General features: G+C 45.1%; 1 protein-coding gene across 1 annotated transcript in view; it reads left to right on the top strand.

Moving 5' to 3' along the window:
* Positions 1 to 26,721, top strand: part of LOC104123299 (guanine nucleotide exchange factor DBS) — a 148,961-nt gene that overhangs the window by 27,806 nt on the left and 94,434 nt on the right. The window contains exons 3-13 of the mRNA XM_009635536.2: positions 2,397 to 2,511; positions 8,003 to 8,093; positions 9,359 to 9,478; positions 15,942 to 16,058; positions 19,166 to 19,315; positions 20,306 to 20,430; positions 21,941 to 22,055; positions 22,724 to 22,843; positions 24,163 to 24,354; positions 25,168 to 25,359; positions 25,749 to 25,926. Coding sequence (XP_009633831.1) covers positions 2,397 to 2,511; positions 8,003 to 8,093; positions 9,359 to 9,478; positions 15,942 to 16,058; positions 19,166 to 19,315; positions 20,306 to 20,430; positions 21,941 to 22,055; positions 22,724 to 22,843; positions 24,163 to 24,354; positions 25,168 to 25,359; positions 25,749 to 25,926 — 1,515 coding nt within the window. The remainder of the gene's footprint in view (positions 1 to 2,396; positions 2,512 to 8,002; positions 8,094 to 9,358; positions 9,479 to 15,941; positions 16,059 to 19,165; positions 19,316 to 20,305; positions 20,431 to 21,940; positions 22,056 to 22,723; positions 22,844 to 24,162; positions 24,355 to 25,167; positions 25,360 to 25,748; positions 25,927 to 26,721) is intronic.

Genomic DNA, 26,721 nt, shown 5'->3' with positions numbered 1-26,721 from the left:
GAACATTAGAATTGCCATGTGAAACTTGTAGTTCAAATAAACCTTGAGTATAACTGCAGGTAAACTATCAGGTGTTGAAGGAGGGGATCCAAGGGAATCTTCATCTTATCCTCCAGGGGCAAATATTGCTGCTTTAACCAAAATATTGCAGGTTACTCCATCTCCCTCATTTAGAGTATCTTCATGTATCTGAAATACGTGAATGGGAACGCGTGGTGCCCAGGAACCATGTGAATGCATACACGATACCATCTGTGAAATACCTTGGTGCGCATGGAGCTCTGAAGGAGAGACACAGCAGACAGGCTTACAATTTCATTTTCCTGGCCGTTACTGTTTGTGTCCAGAAGATGTCACTAAAAATCTGTAACCAACCATCCTAACTGGGTACCTGCTGGTTGGAGTTCCTGGTGTCTAGAGCACAGCAAACAGTCTGGGAGAAGTCTGACTAAATCTGCACAGCAGCATATTCTGTGCCACTGCTGAGTGCAGATGGAGTGCCCGGAGAGCAAGCTGCCATGCATCAGCATCTGGCTGTGCCCCAAGGTCAGTGGGGGGCCATGGCTCTGCTCAGCACTTCAAATCCAAATCAGTGCAGCGTGACAATATTCCTCCTTTGCATTTTGGCTGGAAGCCTTTTGAATCTCTGTAGGCCTGTTTTCTCCCTAGCAGGGTGAGTTTAGTGGGTGATCTAACACAGCTGAGTCATTTTCAGATATAATTAAAGTGATGATCAACCTTCAGAAAGGAAAATAGGGGCTAAAGGTACTGTCCTGGCCCAGCCACCATGTCACCAGATGTCAAGAAGGAAAAGGGTTTCCTTTTTCAAAATTCCTGTTTTCTAGAGCTCTCGCGCTTACTTTATGCAAGGATTGTGTTCCTTAGTGTCCCAGCTCTCCATGGCTGGATGGCACAGAAGGGATCTCAAATAATTCAACTGAGCCTGGGAGGGTTGGGCAGAGGCAGGATCGGGGCTAGCAAGAGACTGACCGCTCTCCGCAGAAATAGCTAGGAATTACCGGAGCACCTCTTTGCACCGACCACCAAAACAGGAGCTGGAGCAACTTGTTTGTGGCATCGGCTATGGTTCTCAGCAGGGAAGGGCAATGGTCTACGGGAGCAGCCTGGAAACAGGGTTCACATATGGGAATTTAGAGGGTACTTTTGAGGAATGAGGACTCACTTTTTTCCCCTGAATCTGTGTTTCCTCCCATGCTCCTAATGGGATAATTACTGGATATTTTCCTTCAGGAAGCTAATTTTCTGTCTCCTTCTCACAGCTTGCCCTTCACTAAGGGGAAACCCAGCGCATGGCTATTCCTTAGACAAGAATCTTCTGTGGGTGATAAACGACTAGGAAAACTGTGTGTGCTGCAGGACGAGGCTCAGTACTGGGTTTGTAAAGAATTCCTCGGCCTAGTGCAAAAAATCGGCTTATGTAGAGATTGCAGAGGAAAGAGAGAGACTCAAGGAAAAGCAGGCCCTGAATGCCCTAAGCAGCACTGAGTGGGAAGGTGCCTGTGACGAAAGCTTTGTTTTGTCGTGTTCCTTCATGTGCTGCTGCCTCGTTAGCTTGCTCTGGCTCTGAGTCCGGGTCGGGGAGAAAACTGTTAACTTCTGTGTGGTTTGAGAGACACCCAGGTTCACTGGCAGAGCCAAGTTAGGATTGGACCTGCAAATAAACAGGGTTTGTGCTGCCTATTAAAGCATCTGCTAGAGCCGCGCGTTGTGTCGGGAGAACTGGGAAGGCTGCTGGGTTGTGGGGGCTCTGCACCGTGCTTCAGCATTTGAGTACTGCTGTTTGGATGGGGACTGCCTCAGAGGGGGGCTCTCCTTGACCTTGCTGCTTACAACCTTCCTGTCCTATTTAGCAGAGGTTTGATGCAAATAAACAAATAAGAACAAAACTCATTGATTAAATGCTCCGTGCACTTTGAGCAGTCTGTTTGTTAAGGAAAGGCCTAAGGCTGGATTGGTCCCAGGCCTGTGCCATGGGTTATATGTGTGTATTCAAAGTTGGTGTGCTCTATTACTTCATTTCCCTTAACGTCTAGAAGGAACCAGAGTGCTGTACCTATGCATAGGGAAATGTAACATTATCACAAGAAGTTACTTGGAAAGGGAAAGCAAAAAACCAAAGTAAGCGCTTAATCTGAATTATGCAGAATGTTCATGAAAAAGCCTGGCATAAACAACAGAGGCTAGAACCTCAGTTGGAGCAAACTGAGGGAATGAAACTGCAGTGACTTATGATATCGAATGGGAAGCTGATCACACGCGTACTGGATCTGGGTGCTTTTCAGTGAGGTATATGCCAGTGTTTCCCATTTAAGTACTGGCCAGGCTGTCCAAAGGCATGGAATGACCCTTTAATCTTTCCAACCTCTCTTTTGCAGGAGGAAGAGGGAAGGATGGGGCACCCATTATAACCTTTCCAGAATTTGCAGGATTCAGTGACATACCTGACGAAGACTTTCTGAACGTGGTCACGTACCTAACCAGCATTCCCAGGTGAGGCTGAGCACAAATGTCTGTTGATCTGCTGGAGAGCTTTGCTTCCTCAGTGGCGCCTGCTTTTGGTGGTGCTACCAGGATGTGCCGGTGACTTCGCATCCATCCAGTCAGTATGAAACTTCCTCCTGTACAGGAGGCCCTAGGAACCACTTACATCGTTTGCATGGGAAAGAAAGCTTTGCGCAGGAGAGATTTTCTGTTTGGGACTCAAACTGGGTGGGAGGGAGTGTAGATCTGAAGAGCAGCAGCAAAGATAGCTGATCGAAAGGGGGCTAAGAGGGGCCGTTTGTGAAAACTCTCCAGGGCGCTGGGTGTAACAAGGGAAGGGTTGCATCTGGAAGGAGCCGAACTTATACAGGTCCTGTTACTGCTTATTCTCCGAGTGCATCTTTCTGTGCAAGCTTTCTCTTTTCTGAGACAGCAAGCTCGGTGCCGTGCTGCCGGGGTTCTCACAAGCACCATGTGCTTTCTGATGCTTCGTTTATTGAGAGATTGCTCCACAGCTAGGAGGTTTTCCTTGATGTTTGCCTGCAGCTGTGCCAGGATGGTGAAACAAACTCACTTCCACTGCTCTCAGGAAATGTGCTAAGGCATGGCTGCTGAATTACTTCTTGTTTATCCAAAAAGAGAGTTTAATATTTTTTCAGTCCCCTGTTCCTGTCTCTGGACCATGGCTGTTTGTGCTAGTAAGAAGCACAGCAGGGATTTATTATTTCCTCTGGTCCTGTGCATAAAGGTGCTTAGAGGATGATGAGGGGAAAACGTGCCTCCTTCAAGTTTGACTGAGAAGTTTTTCAGCTCCACCTACAGGTATTCCCTATACTGAGTTGCCAAAGAAAGCTGAGAGAAACCACACACCGCGAACTTAGCAGCTTTGTTGTTTCGCCCTGCTCTGTAGCACTTTTGTTCTGCTGGGAGGAACTCTCTCTTACCTATTCCTCCACTAGCTTCAGTGCTGGGGGGGTGACCAGCCTCGGGGTTAATAACCCCTGTGTTTGGCATGCTGGCGGGTGATCCCCAGTAACGGTGTCACATGTTGGGGAATCAGCACGTTACGCTGTCAACATGATGGACAGAAATGCTGTGTGCTGCTTCAGCCTACATGAAAGCCAGAAGTACAGATGGGTTCAAAAGGAATTATCCAAACTCGCGAAGGATAGCTCCATCCACGGCAGCTGAATGCAGCGGCTCAGATGCAAACTCTGGCTGAAGGAATCCATATGTTCCTTAATGCTTAGACTTGGGAGAATATACCAAGAGAAAGATCGTCCTTCTCGCTTTCCTTCTGCTTTTGCCTCGGTATCCACTACCTACCAACACTGGAGAATGGGATATTGGGCGGACCTTTGCTTTGGTTTGGTTTATCAGTTTTGTGTTTTCTCTTCCCCTGAGGAACCCCAGAGCAATGGGCAATGAATGATGAATTAAGTTTCAAAACTTTGTAAGTCAGGAGAGCTGCAATATGCCCATTTTACAGATGATGAGGTATGTGTAAGTAATATCTTGCACTACAGACAGGCTCACCAAAACTCTTGTTGAGTAAGTGACTATTCACTTTGCTTTAAATGACCTGTTTGAGGTCAATAACAGGCTGGGATCTCAACCTACGTTTTCTGCATGCCAGCACGTTGGTTTGACTCTCAGGCTTGATCATAGATCATGCTGTAGGGCTGTGAGTTTTGCAGGAAGTTTACTGCTAGGCTTTGTTGCAGTGCTTTTAGGAAGACTGGCCACATTTCTTGAGCCACCATTTGAAATTTGCTACCCTTCATGTAGATGGTGAGGGACAAAGGTATTAATTTAGAAGAGGAAGAACCTAAGCAGCAAGCTTTGGTTGTGTGATTTACGACATGATTACATGAAGTACCATCTTAATGTGGCAGAAGTAATGGACCAGTTTGGGTGCAGCAGCGCCTTGTTAAGCTGCAGTTGGCTGGTCCGTGCACAGAGAGCATCTCTGTCTACATCTCGGCAAGCGGTAAAGGGGCAGCATTTGTTACTTTCATCAGCACTTCTGTACTGCATGCTACTGTGTGTAATACAACAGTGCTCCTGCACGTGCTATTTCACTGCTGGGAGTTCACCCTTTACTTTAGTTCTCAAGGAAGATGTGCAGGGATCAAACAAAATGACTAAGAGAAAAGAATGGTCTCTACCTCTTGTGGAATTACAGAGGGCATGGCCATGAGTCAGGTAAGATGAAGTATAGTTTGAAAAGCGGTTCACCCTGTTTATCATAGAAAATGCTTCCCTGTTTATAGCTCAGTGAAAGGAGAAAGCAGCATCATTTCTCAGACGGATGCAGGGAGAATACCTGCCTTGTACTGTCTGTTTCTGTGTATCCTGTAGAACAAGGTTCATGCTTAGTTGTGGAGATAAGATCGCTGATTGCAGATGGCATCATTCAGTAAGCTAGTAACTTCCTAAGTCCCTCTGGAGTGATTGATCTTCTGTGCCCCTATGACAAAACATTGAAAAGATAAAGACAGCAAACGTGGTTATTCAGACGCACAGGCATGTGCTTGTCTTTGATGTTGCTGAGGAAATTTGCTTTACCAGCTGTGGCATACCATAGTATTTTGGGGTGTCCCCCTTCATATCTCGCTGTGTTACCAAGAACTTTGTCCTAAACAATATGCCACTTTCAATAACACACTGTAAGCAATGTGGATGTTGAATTAGAAAATTGTTCTCTTGGAATAATTGGGCACAACAAGCATTTTTTGTATTTGTTCTGGTTAACCGGGTATTTGGATCAAATCCTGTTCCCTGCAAGAGCAAAGAAACTAATTTCTCTGGTCATCTGAAGAACCGCGAATAGAGCTGAGCTCCGCCTGCGTGGGGCCAGAGTGTGCTTGAGCCTGTGCTTTGAGGGGCCAGGGAGGCTGCTGAGGTTGCTTTTAGGAGCACTGGATTGTGACATCTGTTAGTATTATCAGCATCAAATGTTTAAAAACTTTATTCTGGGTTAGTAGGAACTGATGGATAGTATGTGGGAGAGTTTGCAAGTATTTGTTGATGAGTACGATCCCGTCTTTAACGAGCGCGGAGGTCAGACAGCAGTTGGTATTGACTAGGTGGTCTCCTGTTCCCTAGGCCAGAGCACTAGGGGCAACCCATGTCAGTCTGGTTTTTAGGGAGTGTTTCTATCTGACAGCTTCTCAATGGCTTTTTTGCTTTTTGGGATGGTGGTTGTATTAACTGGAGGACTGGGGGCTCGTAGTTTCCAGGTTCACCTGCAGTAAACTGAGTAGCCGGGGCTGCTGTTGGCACGGGGGTGGGATGTGCCCGGGGTGGATGCAGCTCTGATGCTGAGGAGCGGGGGTTCGCACCACCCCAGCCTTTTGCCTGGAGTGAGAAGCTGTGCTGGGGGCATTAAATGGGAACAGAGAAGCAGAAAACCACCCTTCCTTTCCTTTTCTTTGTAACTCCTGAACACGTTTGCACCCTACAGTTTCTAGCAGTTGTTGTCCTTCTGTAGTGACCTAAACAGTTCTTGGCAAATTACTAAACAAAAAAGAATCTTTTGAACATGTATCACAGAAAGCAAAGGAGGAAAATGACACATGGCTCTGTGCTCGTTTTGATTTCCCAAACTATCAGAAAGCTTAGCCCAACTTTCTCTGTCTGAGATGTAACCAGGTTCCCTGGCGCCTCACCTATGATGAGACACCGAGGTAGAGATAAAAAGCCTGACCTCCTCATGTGCGTCTCCCTTGGGCAGGACAAGCACCCTGTCCAGGGAGATGCTGCCTGGTGGTCCGGAGGCTGAGGCCGACTTGCCCAGGCTTTTCAATGCCTACCAGGCTTCCAAAGCAATTTTTGGTCCCAATCAGCGGAAGCAGTTTGATAAAACCAATACAGGTTTTTGGGTAGGTTAGGAAGCCCCTGAGTTGAGACCTTTGTGTCGGGTTTCTCACGCCCTTTCTGTAACAGTCTCTGTAACAGTCTGCAATGCTCACAAATGCTTTGTTGCCTTTCTCTGAAGCTTTTTTCCCTGACATCTAGAGCAAACACACAGGTACCACACTGGGAATTTTTTTGCTTGAAATGCTTGTCAGGCTATTGAAGGATGTGCGTGTATTTGTATGTGCATAAAAGAAGAAACTGGCGCATTGCCTTCCCCGTGCGAGAGGCGCTGCTGCAAACACCTTTGCTGTCCTTGCCATAAAAAGCTGCACGTTGCACTACTTAAGAGGAAAGGTCGTCTATTGCCACTGAATTTTGTAATTCTCTGAGGAATACTGTAAAAAATATTGAAGTGGGAAATTCGGCAAGTTTTCCTAGTACCAGCACGAACTATTAGGAACGCTTGCATGGCATCCCAGATTTGCACAACACTCTGGCTTCCAGGTTGCCATTGTTGATCCTGCAGAGTGGCCGAAGTGGCTCAGAGTTGGTGCTGTTGGTGCTCGTCAGTGGATTATTGACTCGAGTTTGCACAAAACGACCCATGAAAATGGTGCTCCTGGGATGCTGCTTGCACAAACAAGGAAAAAGGGATGATGGAAATGTTTTATACATTTTATCTCAATCTTAATCTGTAATTAGATGCTTGATTGCAGTATGTCCTTTGTTTATGACAACATTTGTACTCTTTTTGCCTGCCTCTGGTTTGTCCGGAGATGACTGAGCCATCCTGCTATAGGGAAGGTTCTAGAGACTTTTCTGTGTGTGCTTATCGGCTTCCATGGACTTCCCTCCAACTCTGAGCAGTCTTGGAAGGCAGAGAGTAGAGCAGTCCCACCGAAGCCCTGCATGCCCAACTGGGATTTCTGAGAGTGAGAGGGAGGGTGGGGTATTTGTGAGGTCTACATAGATGGGATCGAGCATCAAATCAGTGCCTGATAGATCCTCCTGGAAAAGTACTGGGAAGGAACAGTAACTGTCATTCTAGCCAGTGTGTTAAAGGGATATTTTTAACGACTTGCAACCCTAGAACCAGTTTGTGGTTGGCAAGAGAGAACTGTTCAGTTCCTGCTTTGCCTACCAGAATTCCTGGGGCATTGTGTGCACAGGCAAGGTGGTGGCAGTCAGAAGAGCCTGACTCCCTGGGGCTGAGCGCCCCGTCAGGTGTCAGCGTGCTTCGAGGATGAAGACTGAAGTGGGGTGTCCAATAACTTGAATTATTTTGCAGAGAAAACAAGATCTGAAGTTTTTGCCTCGAACATAGCACAGTGTAATTCCTCATCCTGAACTATTCATATCACCTAGATTTGGCAGCAGAGTAGCATAACAGCTGAGATATTTAGCAGATAAAATATTCGTGTTTTGTGTAAGCTGCTAGCCTTACGCTGGAAAGATAAAATTTGCTGGCTTTCATTTTCACATGAATTTCTGCCAAATATTCATTCTTTTCCCTGTACTTTGCGTTTTCATAGTGGGCTTAGGGGGTGATCTGACAGAGGCTGCATTTTGCTGAAGTACAGTTCCTTGGAACAGGAGTATCTCCGGGTAACCCAGCATACTTATTCCGTCTGTTTTGCAGTCTGGAGGCTGCCAGCATCGGATTCATCATCATTATAGACAGACGACGGGACAAATGGAGCGCAGTCAAGGCATCCCTGACACGGATAGCAGTAAGTGCTTGCTTTTATTTATCTTCTCGAAATTAAAATTATCTGCTGACCCTTCAGCATGGGATACAGTCTTGCGTGCTCATTTTTTAGCTCCCATTTTCTGGCTGTGGATGCAGATTCTGCCCTGCCCTGCCCTGCAGCTCGTGAGTGTTAAATAAGAGAGGGAGGAAGCTGCAGTAACAAATCACACAGCCTTGTCTACTGCTGAATTAGGACAAATTCCTTATCTGCTGGGATGACTTCAATATAAATTCTAATAATTTGAAGTTGGTTCCTGGAAGAGTGTGACAGAGGAACCCTTCTGTGCACTGAGGAATGGTGACGTGGCCCGCTTGTGAAAGAAACGGATCCCAAGGGACTTGTGTTTGCGTGGTAGTAAGTGATCTCTGTCAGAAACTCTTAATAGCCCGTTATATCTCATTTGCGAGAGTTGGAGCCAAGCACTGCTTTTCAGTGCTAATAAAAGCAGCTGGTTTTATACATCTGTTACCAGGAACATGTGCTGTGTGAGGAGCAAGCGCTTATGCACAGAGGTGTAGGATGGAGGGATGACCAAGGTGGCTTTAAGTTCTTTCAAGGAATTTAGACAGAATTGCTTTTCATTCTCAGCTCTTTTTAGCTGCTCTCTCCTAGACACTGTTCCTTCTTATGCTCGATGAGCTCGGAGGAGTGCGTGAGAGATGTAGGCTGGGTGTTGCAGGCAGGGCCATGTCTGACGAATGTGTTGAGTGACTGTGCGGGGGCAAAAATATGTGAGGGGCGAGGTTAAAAAGATTAAAAACCCCTTCCAGAGTGAGAAGGTAGGTCAGCCTGGGGAGTTCATCTCTGCCACCAGCTTCTTTCACCAACTTCAACATGGGTAGCCAGTTTTTGTAGGTAGCCAGTTTTGCCTTCTAGTGGCTGCAGCCTAAAAAAAGGGGGAAAACCTATGGTGTGGTAGCACAAAGGGGGCTTGGTGTGCTTTGGATCTGGAGGAGGAAGGCACTAGTGCAGAAACTTTAGAGCTCTGTGCTAAATCCGTATCGGAAAGCAATGAATAGCTGGGCAGTAAAATCCATGGGCTGGTCTTGCTGTTGGCTTTGGAGATTGTGACAATGGGCAAGTGCCGGATGGATCAGCTGATGTTATTAGCAAGTTGTTATTCCTGAGCAAGGTTCAGTAAGTCCTACCTGCTTTGCCCCCTTTTGGAATCATTTGGCTGAAAATTTCCTTGGCCTTCCTGTGGGGCAGAGTTGTGCCTTCTAACAGTTCTGTATTTCTCGTAGGGAGCATTTCCAGGAAACCTGCAGCTGGTGTTTGTCCTGCGACCCTCCCGCTTTATCCAAAGGACAATCGCTGACATTGGCATTAAACTCTATCGAGATGACTTTAAAATGAAGGTACCGGTAAGCATGCATTTTTTTTGTCCCCGTGTTTTCTTTATCTCCATGTCTGCAGTTCTTGGGTGTCAGCGATTTCTCATAACCCAGTAGATGAAATTTGATTGCAGGTGGCAACTGGGGACTCTGATCTGGGTCTGTATGGTGTAGATAGTAGTAATGCCAAAGAGTTAATTACCAGTGGATGCTTCACAGGATCTAATGGGCGTGTTCCCATGTGGAAGGTCAGTGCAGTTATAAAATGTGGCCTGGGTTTTAAGTATTGACATCTTCACTCAGAGGAGCTGCTCCCCTGATGTAGGCAGAGGGGACAAACATAATTATTTAGGACTACAGAGTAGCGAAGGGCTAGGGCTTGATTTCTGCACTGTTTTATGTATTATCCACGGGACTGCTGACAATCTGACGGTGCCCCCCTAAGTGTTTGCATAGCACTGCCTATTCTTAATGCCTTTTATGATCCCTGTGCCCTCAAGTTTCAGAGTGTGGTGGTTTTTTTTACTTCTTTTTATATGCACTTGACATGTGCTGTGGGTTGATGAGAATGTGATTCGAAGCAGGTTACTAATCCTTTAAGAGTTTAAATTCTAGATTATTCAATGAGAGCTCTTCTGGGAGTTGTTCCTAGCTGCATGTTTGCATGTGGTTTCAAAATGTTTTATAAATAAACTTGAATGATGATGATTAATGGTATTTCATCCTGGAACAGACTCATGCTGTGTTGCACAATGACTTTACTGAAGTGACTTCATACAATTGTTTTGGATTTTGCTTGTGGTTTTATACTGTTTTGCAAAAGACCCATGGCTCCGCTCCACTGAATTCTAGCTCTGTCAATACCTAAGTTGGAAGTTCGGGTGTTTAAGACACTTTATGCTTCTGCTGAAGTAAGAAACAGCAGCCCATTTATTACAATGCATGCAGAAAAGGAACCATGAATATTCATTTTGTTATTGTTGTATTGTTGTTATTGACTGTAGTTTGGCAGGGGTGGCTTTTTGGTGATTAAAATGCAACATTTTTGTAAAAATGTGTTTGATTACAAAACAAAATCTTTTAATTTTATTTCACCTTGAAAAATGGATGTTCCTGTATTTAATAAGCCACAATCTGTTACCGTAGCAACTGTTGTACAGCAACTGCCGCCCTGGAAGAGACAGCCTCATCAAGGACCAGCATTTTCTAGCAGTTCAGCATCTTCTGTACTCTTAGCAATTTATTTGACTCCAGTGTTGCATTTCAAATCCAACTTGAAACTATCAAGGTTGGAAGATAGGTTAATTCTAGGCAGCGGTCAAGCACTGCATTAAGTATTGAATAGTAACTATTCTTACAGGCAGGAAAATCAAGATATAAGTTTAGTTTGGGGTCATCTTGGACATTCAGATTTTGAGCCAACTTGGGTATGTCCACAGAGCTCTTGGAGAGCACTCTTACAAAAACTAAGAGCATGATATGTGTCCTGGTTTCGGCTGGGACAGAGTTAATTTTCTTCCTAGCAGTGGTTTGGGTTTCAGATGAGCAGAACGTTGATGACCCGCTGATGGCTCAGTTGGTGCTGAGCAGGGCTTACACCAGGCAAGGGCTTCTCAGCTTCCCCTGCCCTGCCAGGGGCATGAGGGGCTGGCGGGGGGGCTCGCCACTGGCCCCAGGGCTACTCCAGACCATAGGGCATTGTCCCCGGGGGAGTTGGCCAGGGGGTGAGGGGATGCTGCAATCGCTGCTCGGGGACTGGCTGGGCATTGGCTGGCAGGTGGTGAGCAATTGCATTGTGTATCACTTGCTTTGTATATTATTATTGTTATTACTAATAGTATTATTACTACTACTACTACTATTTTATTTCCATTATTAAACTGTTCTTATCTCAACCCATGGGTTTTCTCTTCCAGTCCTCTCCCCATCCTGCCAGGAGGGAGGAGTGAGCAAGCGGTGGTGTGATGCTTGGTTGCTGACTGTGGTTAAACCACGACAGTATGGTTGCTGCTAGGTCTGCCTGCCTCCTGCCCAGATATCTGCAGGCAGCCTGTCAGACTTGTATATAGACTGCCCGCATATGCCTGATGCTATTGTAAGTTGCTTAGGGTTGTGCTAAAGGTGTCCTAAGTTCAGGGGTCTGCCATGCTCTCTGGAGGGGCCTTTCAGCTGTGTTTACAGCCCATCCTAAAAAGACTGTCTGAGCATGCCCCTGTGTAACCCAATTTTGGAACAGGTAGCTTACCAGGAGCAACATTTCTTTGTCCCCATTGAAAACAGCATCCCACATGCCAAGGGTGAGAGCAGGGCCAGAAAGTTCTTGTCCCGTGGGAGATATCCTTACTCAAGGAATTGGGTATCGGTACCTATCTTTAATACCAACATCATCCTTTAAATTGTTAGCAGGTTGTTTGCTCATACTGTGCATTTGGCACTGTAACAACATAAAGGTCATAACTGGGCCATGGATGGGTTGCATTTCCTATCACAACTGTAAGCGGGTCAGGGCCAGGACGTGAGCATTCAAAAGGGGCTTTGGGGAGTATGGTGTGTGTTTGTTAAGGAAACGTTTGTTAAAGAGTTCACCTGAGCTATCAGACTGCAAATATGTTCAGTGAAGTAGATTTGATGGGTTAAATCAATGGATTGAGTAGAAGCCAGAAGATCAAACAGGAGCAGGAAATAGAGGCTGAAATAATAAACCAGACACAATAAGAAAATTCAGGATTTGTATGACTTAATGTTATGGTTTAACCTCAGCTGACAACTAAGCTCCCCCCAGCCGCTCGCTCACTCTCCCCTGGTGGGATGGGGGAGCAAATCAGGAGAGTAAAAGTGAGAGCCTCATGGGTTGAGATAAAGGCAGTTTAATAGGTAAAGCAAAAGCCACACAAGCAAGCAAAGCAAGGAATCCATTCCCTGCTTCCCATGGGCAGGGGGTGCTCAGCCACCCCAGGACAGCCGGGCTCCATCACGCGTAATGGTGACTTGGGCAGACAAACGCCATCGCTCCCAACGTCCCCCCCTTCCTCCTCCTTCCCCCAGCTCTATGTGCCCAACATCGCCGTGTCCCCCCCAGCCCCTCGCTGGTGGGGTGGGGCGAGCGGCAGAAACGGCCTTGGCTCTGTGTGAGCCCGGCTCAGCAGGAGCGAACCCATCCCGGGATTATCAGCCCCGCGGCCAGCACAAATCCAAAACAGCCCCATGCTAGCTTCTGTGAAGAAAATTACCTCTGCCACAGCCAGCACACCTATTGACATATGAATGTGGTGAAGAAAACCTGAGGTAAACCTCCATTGGGACAGTTATTTGATTAAATATCAGTGCTCAGGAGCAAGTTACAAAAATTAGAGATTTATCGGAGAGAAAATCTGGGAATTCAAAAGGAACACCCAGAGATTTACCTAAGGAACCTCCTGTCATGGGAAGGGAATTAAAGAACCTTCATGGCGTATGCAAAAGGCTGAGTAATCTGTCCACAGAAGGCACTTCTTTGACCTTTTGAGGACTGTGACTTCTTTCAGATTGCCTGACCCACAGTAAAGCAAACCCACCGCAGCTCTCTGCTTCGTGCTGATGTGCTTATGCAGGCCCTCCTCTCCTAAACCTCTGTGCTCTCGTATTCTCCAGCTTACTGAATGTAAGGCAAGAAGTCTTCACTCTGGCAAGAAGTACGGGAGATGCTAATGCTCTGTAAGATTGGTTTCTTAGCTGGATGTTGGGTTGCTCCTAGGCTTTCTCCTGCAGAGGTGCCTGCAGGGTAGACTCATGTCCCGCTGGGTAGCCACTATAGCTGGCAACCTTAACAGATTTGCTTACACATGTTGAGTGTATTGGGTTAAAACAAATATCTTCCTTCAATAAAAGTTCATGAGTGTTCTGTAGCTTCAATGAAGTTTGGAGTATGAAAAGATGTCCAACCTGTCAGCGACATCTCTTATGGGGAAGAGCTACGACCCCGTTAAGGCTTACTTTCTCAGAGGTGATTTGCAGTTCAGTAATAGTGCATAGACTTCACTTTCCGGCCTGAGGCTACTCCAAGATGATCTTGGTTTTGAGTTTTCTGGCTTTGATCATAACAAAACAGCATTTGGTAACACATTCAGGGAATAACTTTCCCTTCAGGTTTGTCTGAGGTACTCTGTGCTTTCTTTGCCTCAGATTCTTCACCAACAAGGTCTCCTGGTCTCTGTTCAGAGGAGTTCAAGGAGAAGATGAACTGCTGGAAATGAAAAGGAATTGAGTCAGGGACTACTTAAGAATATTCAACCTGTACAGGTCCATGGGACCAGATGAGTCTCCCATAATATTCTTGTATCTAAGTTAGGATGTTGAAGTCTGGATGGGTGGACAACTAGATGGATTTAAAAACTCGTTGCATAATTGTGCTCAGAGGGCAATGGCTAATGGGTCATATTCTACCTAGAGGTGGGCAAATATCTGCTGGGACCTGCTGCTCTGTTTAACAACTTTATTAATGACCTGGAAGAGGCAACAGGGTGTGCTGTCATCAAGTTTGCAGATGACCCTAAATTGGGAGGAGTAGTTGGTACACTCAAAGACAGGGTCACTGGAACATAAGCTCAAGGAATGGGCTGACCAGCATATTAGGAAATACAAAAGGGACAAATGCAAAGTCCTGCAACTAGGAAGGACGGACTTCCTCAAGAAGGAAGAATCCATGTTCTTCCCTCCCAACAGCACAACAGTGTGGTATTGTTGGCAGCAACACAGGCTGCAGCCTGACTGTTTGGGGAGCAACTCGGCTGACAAGGACCTGGGAACTTGGTAGACAGCAAGCTGTACGTGAGCCAGCAGTGCGTGCTGGCAGCAAGGGAAACGATCAGCATCCTGCGTTAGCAGCAGTGGTATTAACGGGAGCACAGCCAGCAGATCGAGGCGAGTGATTATCCCCCTCGCCTTGGCTCTCGTTAGATCACATTGAGAATACCCTGTCTGCTTTGGTTCCTGTAATACAAGAAAAGTATTAATTTGAGTGAGCTCAACAGAGCCATCGCGAAGGTCAGGGCTTGGAGCCTGTGCTCTGTAAGGAGATGCTGAGGGAACTGGCTTTGTCTAGCCTGGAGAAGGGTGGGCTTGGGAGGGTTAACATGAGATAACAGCAGCTTTCCAGTCCCTCCAAGCAGGATACTGAGAGAGAATGCAGCCAAGTTGTGCATGCTCTGTAGGACAAGAGATAACGGACATGAAGTAAAACAAGGGCAGTTCTGACTTCATATAAGGAAAAACTTTTTCACCACTGAGATAATCAGGCCGTGGACCAGACTGCCTAAAGGGGCTGTACGGTCTCAGTCCTTGGAAGTTTTTAAGACCCAGGTGGATAAAGCCCTGACCAAACCAAACCTAGTTTGATCTCACAGCTGACCCAGCTTTGAGTAAGAAGCTGGACTACAGTTCCTGCCAACCTGAATTTTTCTAGAATGATTCTGTAACAAAGATCAGCTAAAAACCTGTTCAGGTTTGTTCTCAAGGCTTTTCTTAGAGCACTGTCGGCCTAGAATATACATCCTCTTGCCTCCATACATCTGTGCTCATCTCATTGTCCACAGTACTTGCCAGCGTACTTACCCCGCTCCCTTGGAGTCTGGGAGTAGGCACAGGCAGCTATCCTTTCTTTAATCAGCAGAGCGAAGTAATACATTTGACATATATTAAAGGCTAAGGCTGACATTTTCTAGCCATTTGTGCTCAGTATCTTGTTTTCATGTTGCTGAAATCATGGTGTGTTTTCCAGCTGTTAGAACAACACGGCGTAACCAAATACGCATATGCTATCTGTGTAACTGCCGTGCCGTCAGGCTTACAGTGGTAGCCAAAAGGTAATACCACTTACCTGAAGCTGAGTGCAAATCTTTTGCTTTCATTAAGCACGTCTAGTGGTAAGGAGACTCTTTAAAGAAAGAAAATGTATTTACGTTTGTTTCTCCTTTCTCTTTCATCATGGTTTAAAATGGAATAATGCCAGTGAACTCAGTGGACGTGCAGGGCCACAAATATGATGCAACTGAAAGGAAAAGCTTATTCTTGGTGGTCTCATTTCAGCACTTCCCTGGATCAAGTGGTTGGTGTTGAGGAAGCTGTTTAGCCTGTCTACTCCTCCATTTCTCTGTAATAAGAGTTCTCTAGAAAATACAAAAATTATTGGATGGGGGTTTGTGAGAACATTATAAATACCTTGTTAAAAAACCAACATAAATACAAGCACTTTGCTCTTGATGCATATGCAAAATGGCGGCATCCTCAGCCCAGCAAGGAATTATGGTTAGTTCAAGAACGGCCATGTACGTGTTGAGAAGGCAAAATCTAGTGGAAATAAACTGTGGTCATTGCATGAACAACTACATCATGAGAACTTACTGCCTGTGGTGGAACTGCAGTTTGGTCATACATGTTTAGGGCAAACCTGGATCCTAAGAACAACGATTGAGGGCTCATTATTTCTCTCAGCCCATTGTGTTTGGATTCGTTTCAGATCATCATGTTAAATTCTGTCTCTGATCTGCATGGCTATATTGACAAAAGTCAGCTGACGCGGGAGCTGGGAGGAACCTTGGAGTATGGCCACAGTCAGTGGATACACCACCGAACCGTGAGTGTTGGTGTTCTTACATGTGTCTACACCCAGAGTTGTCTAGGTGACAAATGTAGAGCAACCATTAAGTAGTAACTCTTCAGCTGCATTGCAGCCTACGTATTCTGCTAGGGTTTCATGGAAAGAGGAAATCCATGACTGAAGTAGAGAAATAAATGCCCCCAAAGTTTGTGTCTGTCTCTCACTGTTGACCTGGATGAGGACCTAACAGCGTCCTAGTATTCTTACTCAGCAAGGCCCTCTGGCACGTTCTTAGCTTTTGAATAATTGATGAGATTCCTAGGCCTTCAGCTCGTGGTTGAACGTATGCCTGAGCCCTTTACTGAATCAGAGGTCAGGATCACTTTAATGATTAATCATGTCTGTGTTTTTAAGAGAAGAAAAATACTCAAGATTTTATTCTGCTTTGTTTTCATTTCTGTGCTATGTAAACACGTACTTCAGCTGGGTCTTATTTTGAGTAACCAAAGGACAGTTAAGAATTGTAGGAAGGCAGAAAGACTTTTTATTCTGTTGCCTTTGAGGAAATTTGTTGCAGATTTTCTTGTTCCCTTTCTGGGTTGGTTAATGCATCCCAGCAGATGCTTCAAAACAATGTAAACAATTCGTTATGGTGCCTAGAAAAGGTGACTGTTTACGAAAACCAGACCCCAAACTCTGCCACATCAGCAGCCAAAATATAGTCTCATCCTATCTAAGCAAAAATGGGAAAGCTGGGTCCTGATCGTGGAAAATGGATTAATTTCCCGGAGGCTGCATGCAGTGTTTGCATCCGTGTGGGTCTGCTTGCAAGACCAGCACGCTAGAGCGCACGCCTAAGTAGCCCCAGTGTTTTGCAGCGTGCTGAGCAGCCTTGGATTTGAGTCTGTTGTTGCTGGCCTGCAGGCTGGGTCTAACACTCAGAAAAAGAGCTTTTCTGAGGCAGCTTTGTCAAGTCAAATCACTTTTGTCACTTTCCTGCTGTGATTTTCTGTGCTTTACTGTCCGTATAAAATTAAATTTTACTCTTCTTGAGAGCCACCAAATATTTTAGGCTTCTAAATATGCAAACGCAGAATCTGGATTTCCTCTAACGTTCGTTTGCTGCATTTATGGCTGTGGTGACTACAGTGAGGTGATGATTGAGATAGGTGAACAGGCTTACCTCTTAGAAGTATCAAAAATATGAAACTGTCCTTGCAGGAGGGGTGGGTCTGAAGGAATCGTCTATATGAGCTTCCAAACAGCTAAAGGCTTGGAAAAATGAGGAAGGGAAGTAAAAAGAGGCCCAAGAAAGGCTGTATCGTTTATTATTATTGACAGGAGTTTACATAAAGCATGAATATACAGCTTAGTAAAATGTGCAAACGGAAGTGGGAAGGCCCAAGATTTGAGGTGAGCGTGGCTGTGTGATCCTCAGATCTTTTGGTTAAATTTCTTTGAAAAACTTCTACCAAGCACAGAGATGTGAAAAAACCCCCACAGGTGTAACTTGGGTATATGGAACAATTTATTGCTCGTGCACATAGGAGAGGGTGGGGGCGAGCAAGCTGCTAAGCGGAACGCTGGTGACCTCGCGGTGCAGTCAGCCGAGGAGCCTCTGCTGGATCAGGGGTTACCGGGGAAGCGTCGGCCTCCACGGCGCCTTCAAACAGCCCAACGTTCGGTCTTCCTCCCCTTTGCTGCTCATCTTAGCGTCTCATACCTTGTCCTGCCAGTGTGTTTTTTCTGCAACGGCTTTGAACTGTTGGTAGTGACAGAGCAGCCTGACCGCATTGGTCTTTGTTTCTGCTTTCTTACCTCAAACGGCTGGGAGCCCGTGAGCTTTTTTGCCCGCAGAGTACATTTCTGGCTTTTAGTAAAGGTTGTGGATGGCCCTGTCTGTGCTGCGATCAGACGTGTGTCATTTCAGCCAACCTTGGTCCCATAGTTCCAGCGCTGAGACCAGCGGCGGCAGCTGCTAAGCACTAAGCCAGAGTGGGTCTGTACTGCTTGTGTTGAAAGCAAGCTTGGTTTTATGGGGAAAAAGGGAAGAAGGCTACAAACCCTGCAAGCATTGCCTCATCTGGGGCATGTCTCGGATCACATACGCGGAATGTAATTTATCTCTGCACCTTTTGAATGATGATCTACCTCCAGTTTGGTTTTCACTGAACTCACAGCATAATTTTAACTGCCATGGTTGCAAATGAGGGATTCCAGTCATTGGTGGAGAAGGGAATGCAACTTGCCACAGCTGTGTAGTGGTTGACTGGGTGTGAGGGCTTCCCTAGTGCTGTTGACTGACCCACACCATTGGGTGGTTTAGATTGCAAAGTGTGAAGAATAAAGAGCTGTACAGGACAATACAGTCCCTAAAGAGATTGGGGCATGATTATGGAAAAACATCCCATGCAGTTACTTGCTCCTGGATACGAAGGTTTTAATCGCCTCTCACAAGTCTGAGCAGTATATGCTACTCTGAAAGGGCAGCATTCCTCACTTCCCCTTTCTTCAGTAAAACCACAGATTTCTGACACGCTTTGCATTGGTGCTCCCAAGTGATAAAGAAACAGCAGGCTCCAATGCATTCTGACTGTATTTGCAGGAAGTCGTTCCTGTGTTTGCGTACTAACGTGAACAGATGGGAGGGAGCAACTGGGATGCATCTGGTACGGACAGGCAGGATGCAGATCCATGTTTTCAGAAGTCAGGGAAGACAGATTGCTGCTGAATGAGCAATGGCTGTATAAATACAAATGTAAAAAGGCTTTGCCCTATATACTTTTGAAGTCTCCTCAACTTAAATGAAGCCTTAATTAAAATTCTAAACGCAGCAGAATTTCCCAGCAAGCATGGGCAGAGGATCTGGAGTTCCAACCCTGGCTTTGAAACTGATGTCCTCTGTGGTTTCATTATGTCTCCTCAGCTCTGGTAGTTCCCCAGCTGGTTCATGGAGATGATAATACTTGTAGGCCCATGAAAAGATTGTTTGTGACACAGGATTAGCATATCCACCCAAAAATGGCAACGTGGCCAGCTTTACAGGCGTGTAATACTTGCAGCAGCATGCCTGAAGGACTAAGCGTTGTTAAAGGGCTAAGGGTAAATAACCAGTCTGTGACTTTATGCTCTTGCTTTTCCAGGCTATTGAGAACTTTGCAATGACAGTAAAAACAACAGCACAGATGCTACAGACCTTTGGAACAGACCTAGCAGAGACTGAACTCCCTAACGATGTGCAGTGCACGGAGGAGCTCCTCTCCGCACACACTGACCACCATAGCAAGCTGAAGGTGAATGTTGTGACACCTCCATCAGCATAATGTATGATTTTTTCATTTAACAAAATTTTCTGCTATCATTTGGGAATCCATTGTCTGGAAACTACTGAAGAGGAGAGAAACCTGGTTTCAGAAGGTTGATTTGATTTTAACTATGAAAAAAGACTTTTTACAGCTTCGGGAATGATAGAACAGGGAAATGTCACTTCTACTGTATGAGAGGGTGCGATGGGATCGGCTCTGGAACACCCTGGGCTCCTGATGAAGAGTTCATCAGGAAGGATGAACTCTCGCTGGAGCAGATGTCAAGAACTTCTGTGAGGATAATCCAGGAATAGAGAGAATGATCTCACTAGGTGGTGACTGTTGTTTTGTTTTTTTAAAAAAAGCTGGGGCAAGTTTTAGCTTTGCAGAGTAAGGCTCAGAAGAAAACATTACTGCTGTCAACAACCACCCTAGCTTAAACACAAGAGGAGAAATACTACTTAAGTTATATTAGCACAAGTTTTATGCAAAAACCGTGCAGTGTTATGGGGACTCCTCTTTTCACACTCATCTTTCCTGCTGGGAAGACACCTTCTGTGGATACCTCCTTGATAGCTGACGTGCTGTGGCTCAACATGTCACACTGTTGTTTAAGGAAATGCCGTTAAGCACAATGTCTGAGCGCAGTCTCTCAGCTCACTGAATGATCTGCGTCACACATTCAATTTGAGGTAGAATAACTTACTCTGCAAGTTGCCTGGTCAGAAATGCAACCTGCTCAGAAAGTATATGCTGTTCCTTTTCTCAGAAATATATCCACTCTTCCAAGGGAATAGCTGTAGTCTCTGCATTTCTAGAAAGACATAGAACCTTTGGTAAGCATCTATATTTTGTTTCAAGTATTCTAACACCTACGAAAGAATCCTCCTTTAGCATTACGATGTTGTCCATCTAAGAGACCTGGGTGTTGTTAGAATAACTGCATACAATGTGTTTGGCTTGGTTTTTTTCCCTCAGGATGAGCTGAAACTAGCCGTGAAGCAGGGGGCCACCCTACTGACATGCATTAGGGAGCCAGTCACCCGCAGTGCCAACAGCAAACTCAGCCCAGATGAACTGGAAAACGTGGCAACAGTAGAAAGGTCAGTGAAACCAGATTACCTCATGCAGGTTGCTAATTTATTCCTAAGAAAGGCAAGTGTGATTTAAATGACTTAAATATGCACTGGTTCAGCTCTTCAGGATTTATTGGACAGGTAACTTGGAGAAGGGAATAGCTTTGAGGAAGTTACTTGAGTAAACTGTCAAGGCAAGTTCCAACAAGTCCTGAATTTCTTGGTAATTTTTGGTTGGACCACTAACTACCTAGCTGAAGATTTAACGTGGGACTTACTTTCCCATAACATATATGCATTGTCCAAACTTTTATGCCTGGTTAGAAAGTGACGTCAGAATCCACATGGGATGAGGGAGTATGTGCTTGTGCGTGGCTGTGGGAACACCGGGGGAGGAACAGAAGACGACGGTGCTCTGAAACATGCCCCTTCGCAGCTGCGTAGAGAGAGACAGAAACCCCTGTGCCTTCCTGCAATGCTCGTTATTGCCATAAAGCTTTTAGTGACCATGTAGAAGTTTCTGCCGTGCCATGTGATGCAGTGGAAAGAGAAATGTCACGCGAGTGTTTTGGCCCGCCTGCATTCACTGGGAACAGAGCTGCCAAAAGTAAAGCTGAGCTGATATTTTTCACTGAATACTTTAAAATCCTTTAAACAGCCATCCCAAAGGAATTTGCAAATTCATCTTGAATTCAACAACTAGCTTTGATTAAAAACATGTTTTTCAGGGATAGACTGAAAACAGAACTTTGTTTTTGAGAGGAATAGGAGGGAGCTATTGGCGATTGCCCCGATTACTTGATGATTCCAGTACTCATTTGGCTTGTAGAAGATCAGGCCTGGTCCCCTGCATGCCCAAAGGATGCCCATCTATTGAAATAAAGGGTATTCAAAGAAGACTTTATTTTCATTCTTTTCTGTTTAAACTATTCTGCATTGTAATATAACTAACAGATCACTGAGAGACTGTGAGGATGACTCACTGGTCTGGCGTCAGGCACTTTATTCAGCATGTACAACACCTTGATACTCATTTCTTTGCAAATAAATGTTTCATCATTTACCTAAAATGAAACAATGTCCATGGGAGGCATTATGAGCTTCTGATCTATTGCAATGGACTGGGAAAATGATTCAGTCCTCACCTATTCCTGATGGGTGGAGAAAATGAACAAGTTATAGAGTTCTGCTTTAAACATTCCTTAAAATAATAATTGCATCATATTCAATCTGCATGAGCCTGGGACGAATTATCTGTGAAGAACTGGGTGCAAACCAGGGAGAGAGAGCTGCCCGCATGTGGGACGGCTCTGTGCTCCTGCCGCAGGTTGGGAGGCAGGACTGCAACTGCCACAGCGGATCCGCGCAGTTGTCACTCATCCGCCGTGCTCCTGACCGTCTCACTGCAAATGTCATTCTCTTTTGCTTAAGGGAAAGTTGACACAGAGCCTTTTTTACGTGGGTGTAGGCTCCCCCCTACTCCGCTTTCTGCCACTTAGAAAATAAGTAAGTTCTTTTCATTCTAATTTCTTAACAGGTTGTTGGCTCAGTTGGATGAAACAGAAAAGGCTTTTGATCAATTTTGGACCAAGCATCACCTAAAACTAGAACAATGCCTGCAGCTTCGACACTTTGAACATGATTTTAGAGAGGTATTTCATTTTTCATTCTGTCTAGCCTTCTCTGGTAAATAAGGTCAAATTTTACTCATACTTAGAGCATACTGGCAATCCAAAGAGGACGTTGGGGGAGAAGCCCTTCATTATGAAGTGGAAACGGATATTCAAAAACTAAATTCTTGACAGCTATCGGACATCTTACAACATTTGAATAAGGCTCAGTGAGGAAAGTACCAGCCTGTTAGGCCAAAATGTGAAACACCAGCTTCTTGATAAATCAGTTTGCATTTACGTGCAATGTTACCAAGTACCCCTGCTTCTGTGACGGCGAGTTGCCAATCCCACCAGAGTCAACAGAATGCAGTTCACAAAGCCCAACTGTCAGCCCAGAGGCTGGAGTAACACAGATTCTGGGGTAGCACAGGCTCTGGGGTTGGGGGTCTTCAAAACAGTGTGTGCCTAAATAGTGAGAAGCGGGGTAACTCTTTGAAGAACAGTTGATTGCTGCTTTATTCCTTGGCTTTTCCATTTTGGAATGAGCTGAAAGACTAAACTTGAGATGCAGACTCTTCTAAAAGATGTAGGTGAATTTAGAAGCCACAGGTTTGTTATAATTTTATGAGTATCTTGTGATGGGGTTTTGGGTGGGGTTTTTGTTGGGTTTTTTTTTGGTTTACGTTTTTTTGGTGGTTGTTTTTTAGGTAAAACTGGCATTGGATAATCTCATGGAAGCACTGGCAGGTTTTGCTGATATTGGAGACAGTGTGACTCGGGTGGAGCACCTCCTAAGGGAACAGAAACAACTGGAAGAGAAAGGACAGGTTTGCACTCGCTATGGTATTCTAGCTGCTGTAGGCGTGATCTTCTAGGCACTTTTCTGTCACTGTCCTTACATCGTGCTTACCTTCTCTCATGAGTCGTCATTTTAAATTTCAAAACTCAGATCCTAATTTCCAGAAGCCAGGGTTGTTCAGATCCTGTAGTTCCAGTTCAGTACTTGGAAAGCTAGAATTTGCTTCAAAAATCGGTATTTCAAACCAGGAAAGATTAGGTCCATCTTTGGAATCTGCAAAGCTTGGAATACTCAGCAGGTTTCCTTGGCCAGATAACTTTTAAGACCATTCTATTCAGCCTCATAGAAGTTTGAGGAATGTCTGTGCCTTTCAATAAACACCTTTCTTTTCCAGATATTTGGGCTTTGTAATCGCATCAGCTGGTCAGCTGATACATCACATTCAGTAGTTTTTGAAAGCCTTGAACAAACGGGGGGGCTGAACCAGAGGAGGATGCACATGAAAAAATGGAAAAGATGATGATCGTCTTTTTTAAGAATAGAATTACGATTTAGGAATGTCACAATCTTTGCACAGCTCTTCTGCACAAGCCCAGAGGAGTAAAAGTTACAGTAACATGCATTTTCCTTCCATTGCCCACATCACGTAAGGGATCGATGTGAGCTCTATCCCCATTAGCCACCTCCAGTTTAATCCTACTGTGACTAAGCTTATGAAGTGTACTCAGTCGGTAGGATCTGAAGAGTTTTCCAAAGTATATCTTGGAATCAAAAATTAAGCTAAAGCATTATAAACCTGACACTTAGTGAGTGAAAAAAAAAATACAGGTTTTTTGATTATTGGGAACTTTGCAGGGAAAAAAACTTGTATAACGAATGTCCCCAGCATGTGAGAAAGAAGGTGGCATACACTCACAGAATGACAGCTACCGTTGAATGATTAAGGATGGAAGGGACCTCTGGAGGTCGCCTTGTTCGACGCCCCTGCTCAGACAGGGCCACCTAGAGCAGGTTGCCCAGAAGGGCAGGTTGTCCAGATAGCTTTTTAATACCTCCAAGGATAGAGACTCCACAACCTCTCTGGGCAGCCTGTTCCTGTGCTCAGTCACCCTCACAGTAAAAAAAGTGTTTCCTGATGTTCAGCTGAAACTCGTGTTTCAATATACTCACTGACAATGAAGTTGGTCTTCAGTGTAAATATCAAGTAAGACATATCAGCTAGATTGGTGTCCCAAACCTCTAGGCTTTACCTCCAGGCTACAGCAGGGGTTACAGAGATGGATGGTCTTCGTTATGCATGTCATTTTAAGGTCTAACTTTGGATTTTTTTTCTCATTAATTTCACAGGAACCTTTGGAGAAGGCCCAATCTCTAGCTCTCCATGGAGAACAGCTCATCCAAAACAACCATTATGCAGTTGACTCCATTAGACCAAAGTGTGTGGAACTCAGGCGTATTTGTGATGACTTTACCAATGAGACCAAGAAAAAGTATGACATTTTGGGAAAGTCTCTTGAGCTGCATAAGCAGTTAGATAAGGTGAGTGAACCTTCTCAGACAACAGCCCTGGTAAGGTTCTTCTGCAAATTAATGTTTTTATAAGCTCAGGTAATTCGGATGAAGCGAAAAAGTATTTATTCCTTTTTTTTCTCCATTTTATTCAGAAACTGTTACTAAAAAAATTGGAGCAGTAGCTTCCCACAATTGTGGTCCTAAAATGATGAAAAGTAAGAAATGAAACTAAGAAAAAATTGAGCGAGGCTTAAATTTGAAATGAGAACTGGATGTACCCCAGTGCTTAAAAATTTACTGCTTGTTCAGTTGTTTTCACTTTCTCTGATCCAGCGAGAATAGCTAGCTGCATTCTTGAGAACGTCTGCATGCTATTCCAGCCTCATCTGAAACAGGATTTACCAAAATTTTATGGTAAAAACCTCCTCTGGAGTATTTTTAACTGAGTTTTATAGGCCTAAGAAGTTTTGGGGTGTTTTGATATGGTTCAAATATTCATCTCATTTTTTGGATAACCGTGTAACTGAACACCGAAATGAGGTAGTACAGCTGACGGATTTGATTTGCAGTAACCACAGTAACAATTCTCTTTGCTCGGAACATTATTATTTTGCGTGTTACTGGACCATCTAGCCCACGAGAGCCGAATCGAACTTGCTATTGTTCTACGTATCCAGGTGGGGGGACTTGTGGCCAGGAGCTGCTGGGTGCTGTGAAGTAACATTCATTCGCGTTAGTGATGCATTAGGGCAAGTCTGTATTTCATGGAGTAGAAGCAATGCTTCACAACATGGACTGTCAGTGATGATGGAGTCCTCCTCGCCCCATTTTTCTTTAAAGGCAAGCCAGTGGTGTGAAGCTGGAATCTACCTCTTGGCTTCTCAAGCTGTGGACAAGTGCCAGTCACAAGAGGGAGCTGAAACTGCACTGGTTGAAATTGAGAAGTTTCTGGTAACAGCTAAGGAACACCAGCTCTCTAACCCGAAGGAGTTCTACAATCAGTTTGACATGATCCTCACCCCCGAAATAAAGGTAAAACCCCTCAGATGTGCATGCACTCACCTAGATTTCAAAATTACCAATTTCCTTGTACAAGAGAGTGTACTGGGCTGTATGTTTGAGTCTGCTCAAACGTGCCTCTTTTCCTGCACCAAAAGGCACGAAGGTGGGCGCTTGGGGCAGTAAGTTGTACTCAGATGAGTAGTCATGGAACACACACGTGATTGTCTTCAGAGCGGTGCTGGAAAGGCTGCATGAGCCACTGTACCCTGCTCAGGGCAACTGAGATTGGTGCAGTGCGCGGGCTGGGTTGCCTTCAGCTGCAGCACAGCGTGATCTGCAGCTCAGGTAACAGAAGTCCTTTCTGAACTTGCGCAGTCTGGCACTGACAACCCTCTGTTGTTCACCTTTTCCTCGCCTAGGCCAATGCCCAAAGAATTCTACAAAAACTAGAAGATGTACAAGAAATGTTTGACAAGAGGCAAGTGAGTCTGAAGAAGCTGGCAGCCAAACAGACGCGGCCGGTGCAACCTGTTGCCCCACATCCTGAGTCTTCCCCAAAGCGAGCATCACCAAAGATCACCAGGCCAGCAGGAGTAGGTAGGCCATGGACAGCTGCGTTCCGATACGCCCCGGTGTTTTGTCCACAGAGTCATGTTTCATTTTTGTTGTCAGAATGGGAACTTGCATTTGATGTTGGGTGTCAGCCTTGTAGGCCAGCTGTTCAGAATGAACGTGAGCTATCTGTCACTGCAAACATGCAAACAAGGGTGAATCAAAAGAAGTTCAGGCTTCTCTCTCTAGGCCTAATCTACAAAGTACATTTCTATACTATTTCTCAGGATGCCATGTACTGCTAATTCTTGAAAATCCAAGCCAGGCTAGTCACGGCAGGTATGCAAAGTAAGCATGAGAACCTCTTTCACGTTGTGTGTACTGTCATGTCAGTGTTTGAGTTTACAGGGCCACCATCCCTCCAGTTTCAGTCAGATACTTGCAAAGGTTAAGGGTTCATTAGCAACACTGACTCATTTGTGCAATTTTTGCTTTTTCCCTCTACCTAACTGTTCATCCACTTTCTAGTGTTGTCCTCTACTCGCTATGGAAGCTGAATGTTGCTTCTGCTTGGAATTTACTGGAAGTTCCTGGTTTGAGGTTAGCATGTGTCTTTAACCAAGATAGCTGTTTTCTGCAAAAAAGGACACTCCTGAAGCTAGTTTGAATAAAAGCATCTTGGAGACCAGCTACCCTGTACTCGGTGGCAGGAAAGGGTTGTCCCTTTTCAGCAGAGATGGTTGTAAGAAATTAAAAAATGGAACCCTAGGGCTTTTAAAAAGTGGAACTTTTAGCAAAAAGTCTCGAAAAAACCTAATTTGCTTGAAGAGTATGCAATAA

This window comes from Egretta garzetta, unplaced genomic scaffold, assembly GCF_000687185.1.
Source record: "Egretta garzetta isolate BGI_Z169 unplaced genomic scaffold, ASM68718v1 scaffold663, whole genome shotgun sequence".
In the NCBI taxonomy this organism is placed as follows: domain Eukaryota; kingdom Metazoa; phylum Chordata; class Aves; order Pelecaniformes; family Ardeidae; genus Egretta; species Egretta garzetta.
This window is presented reverse-complemented; position numbering and strand designations above follow the sequence as displayed.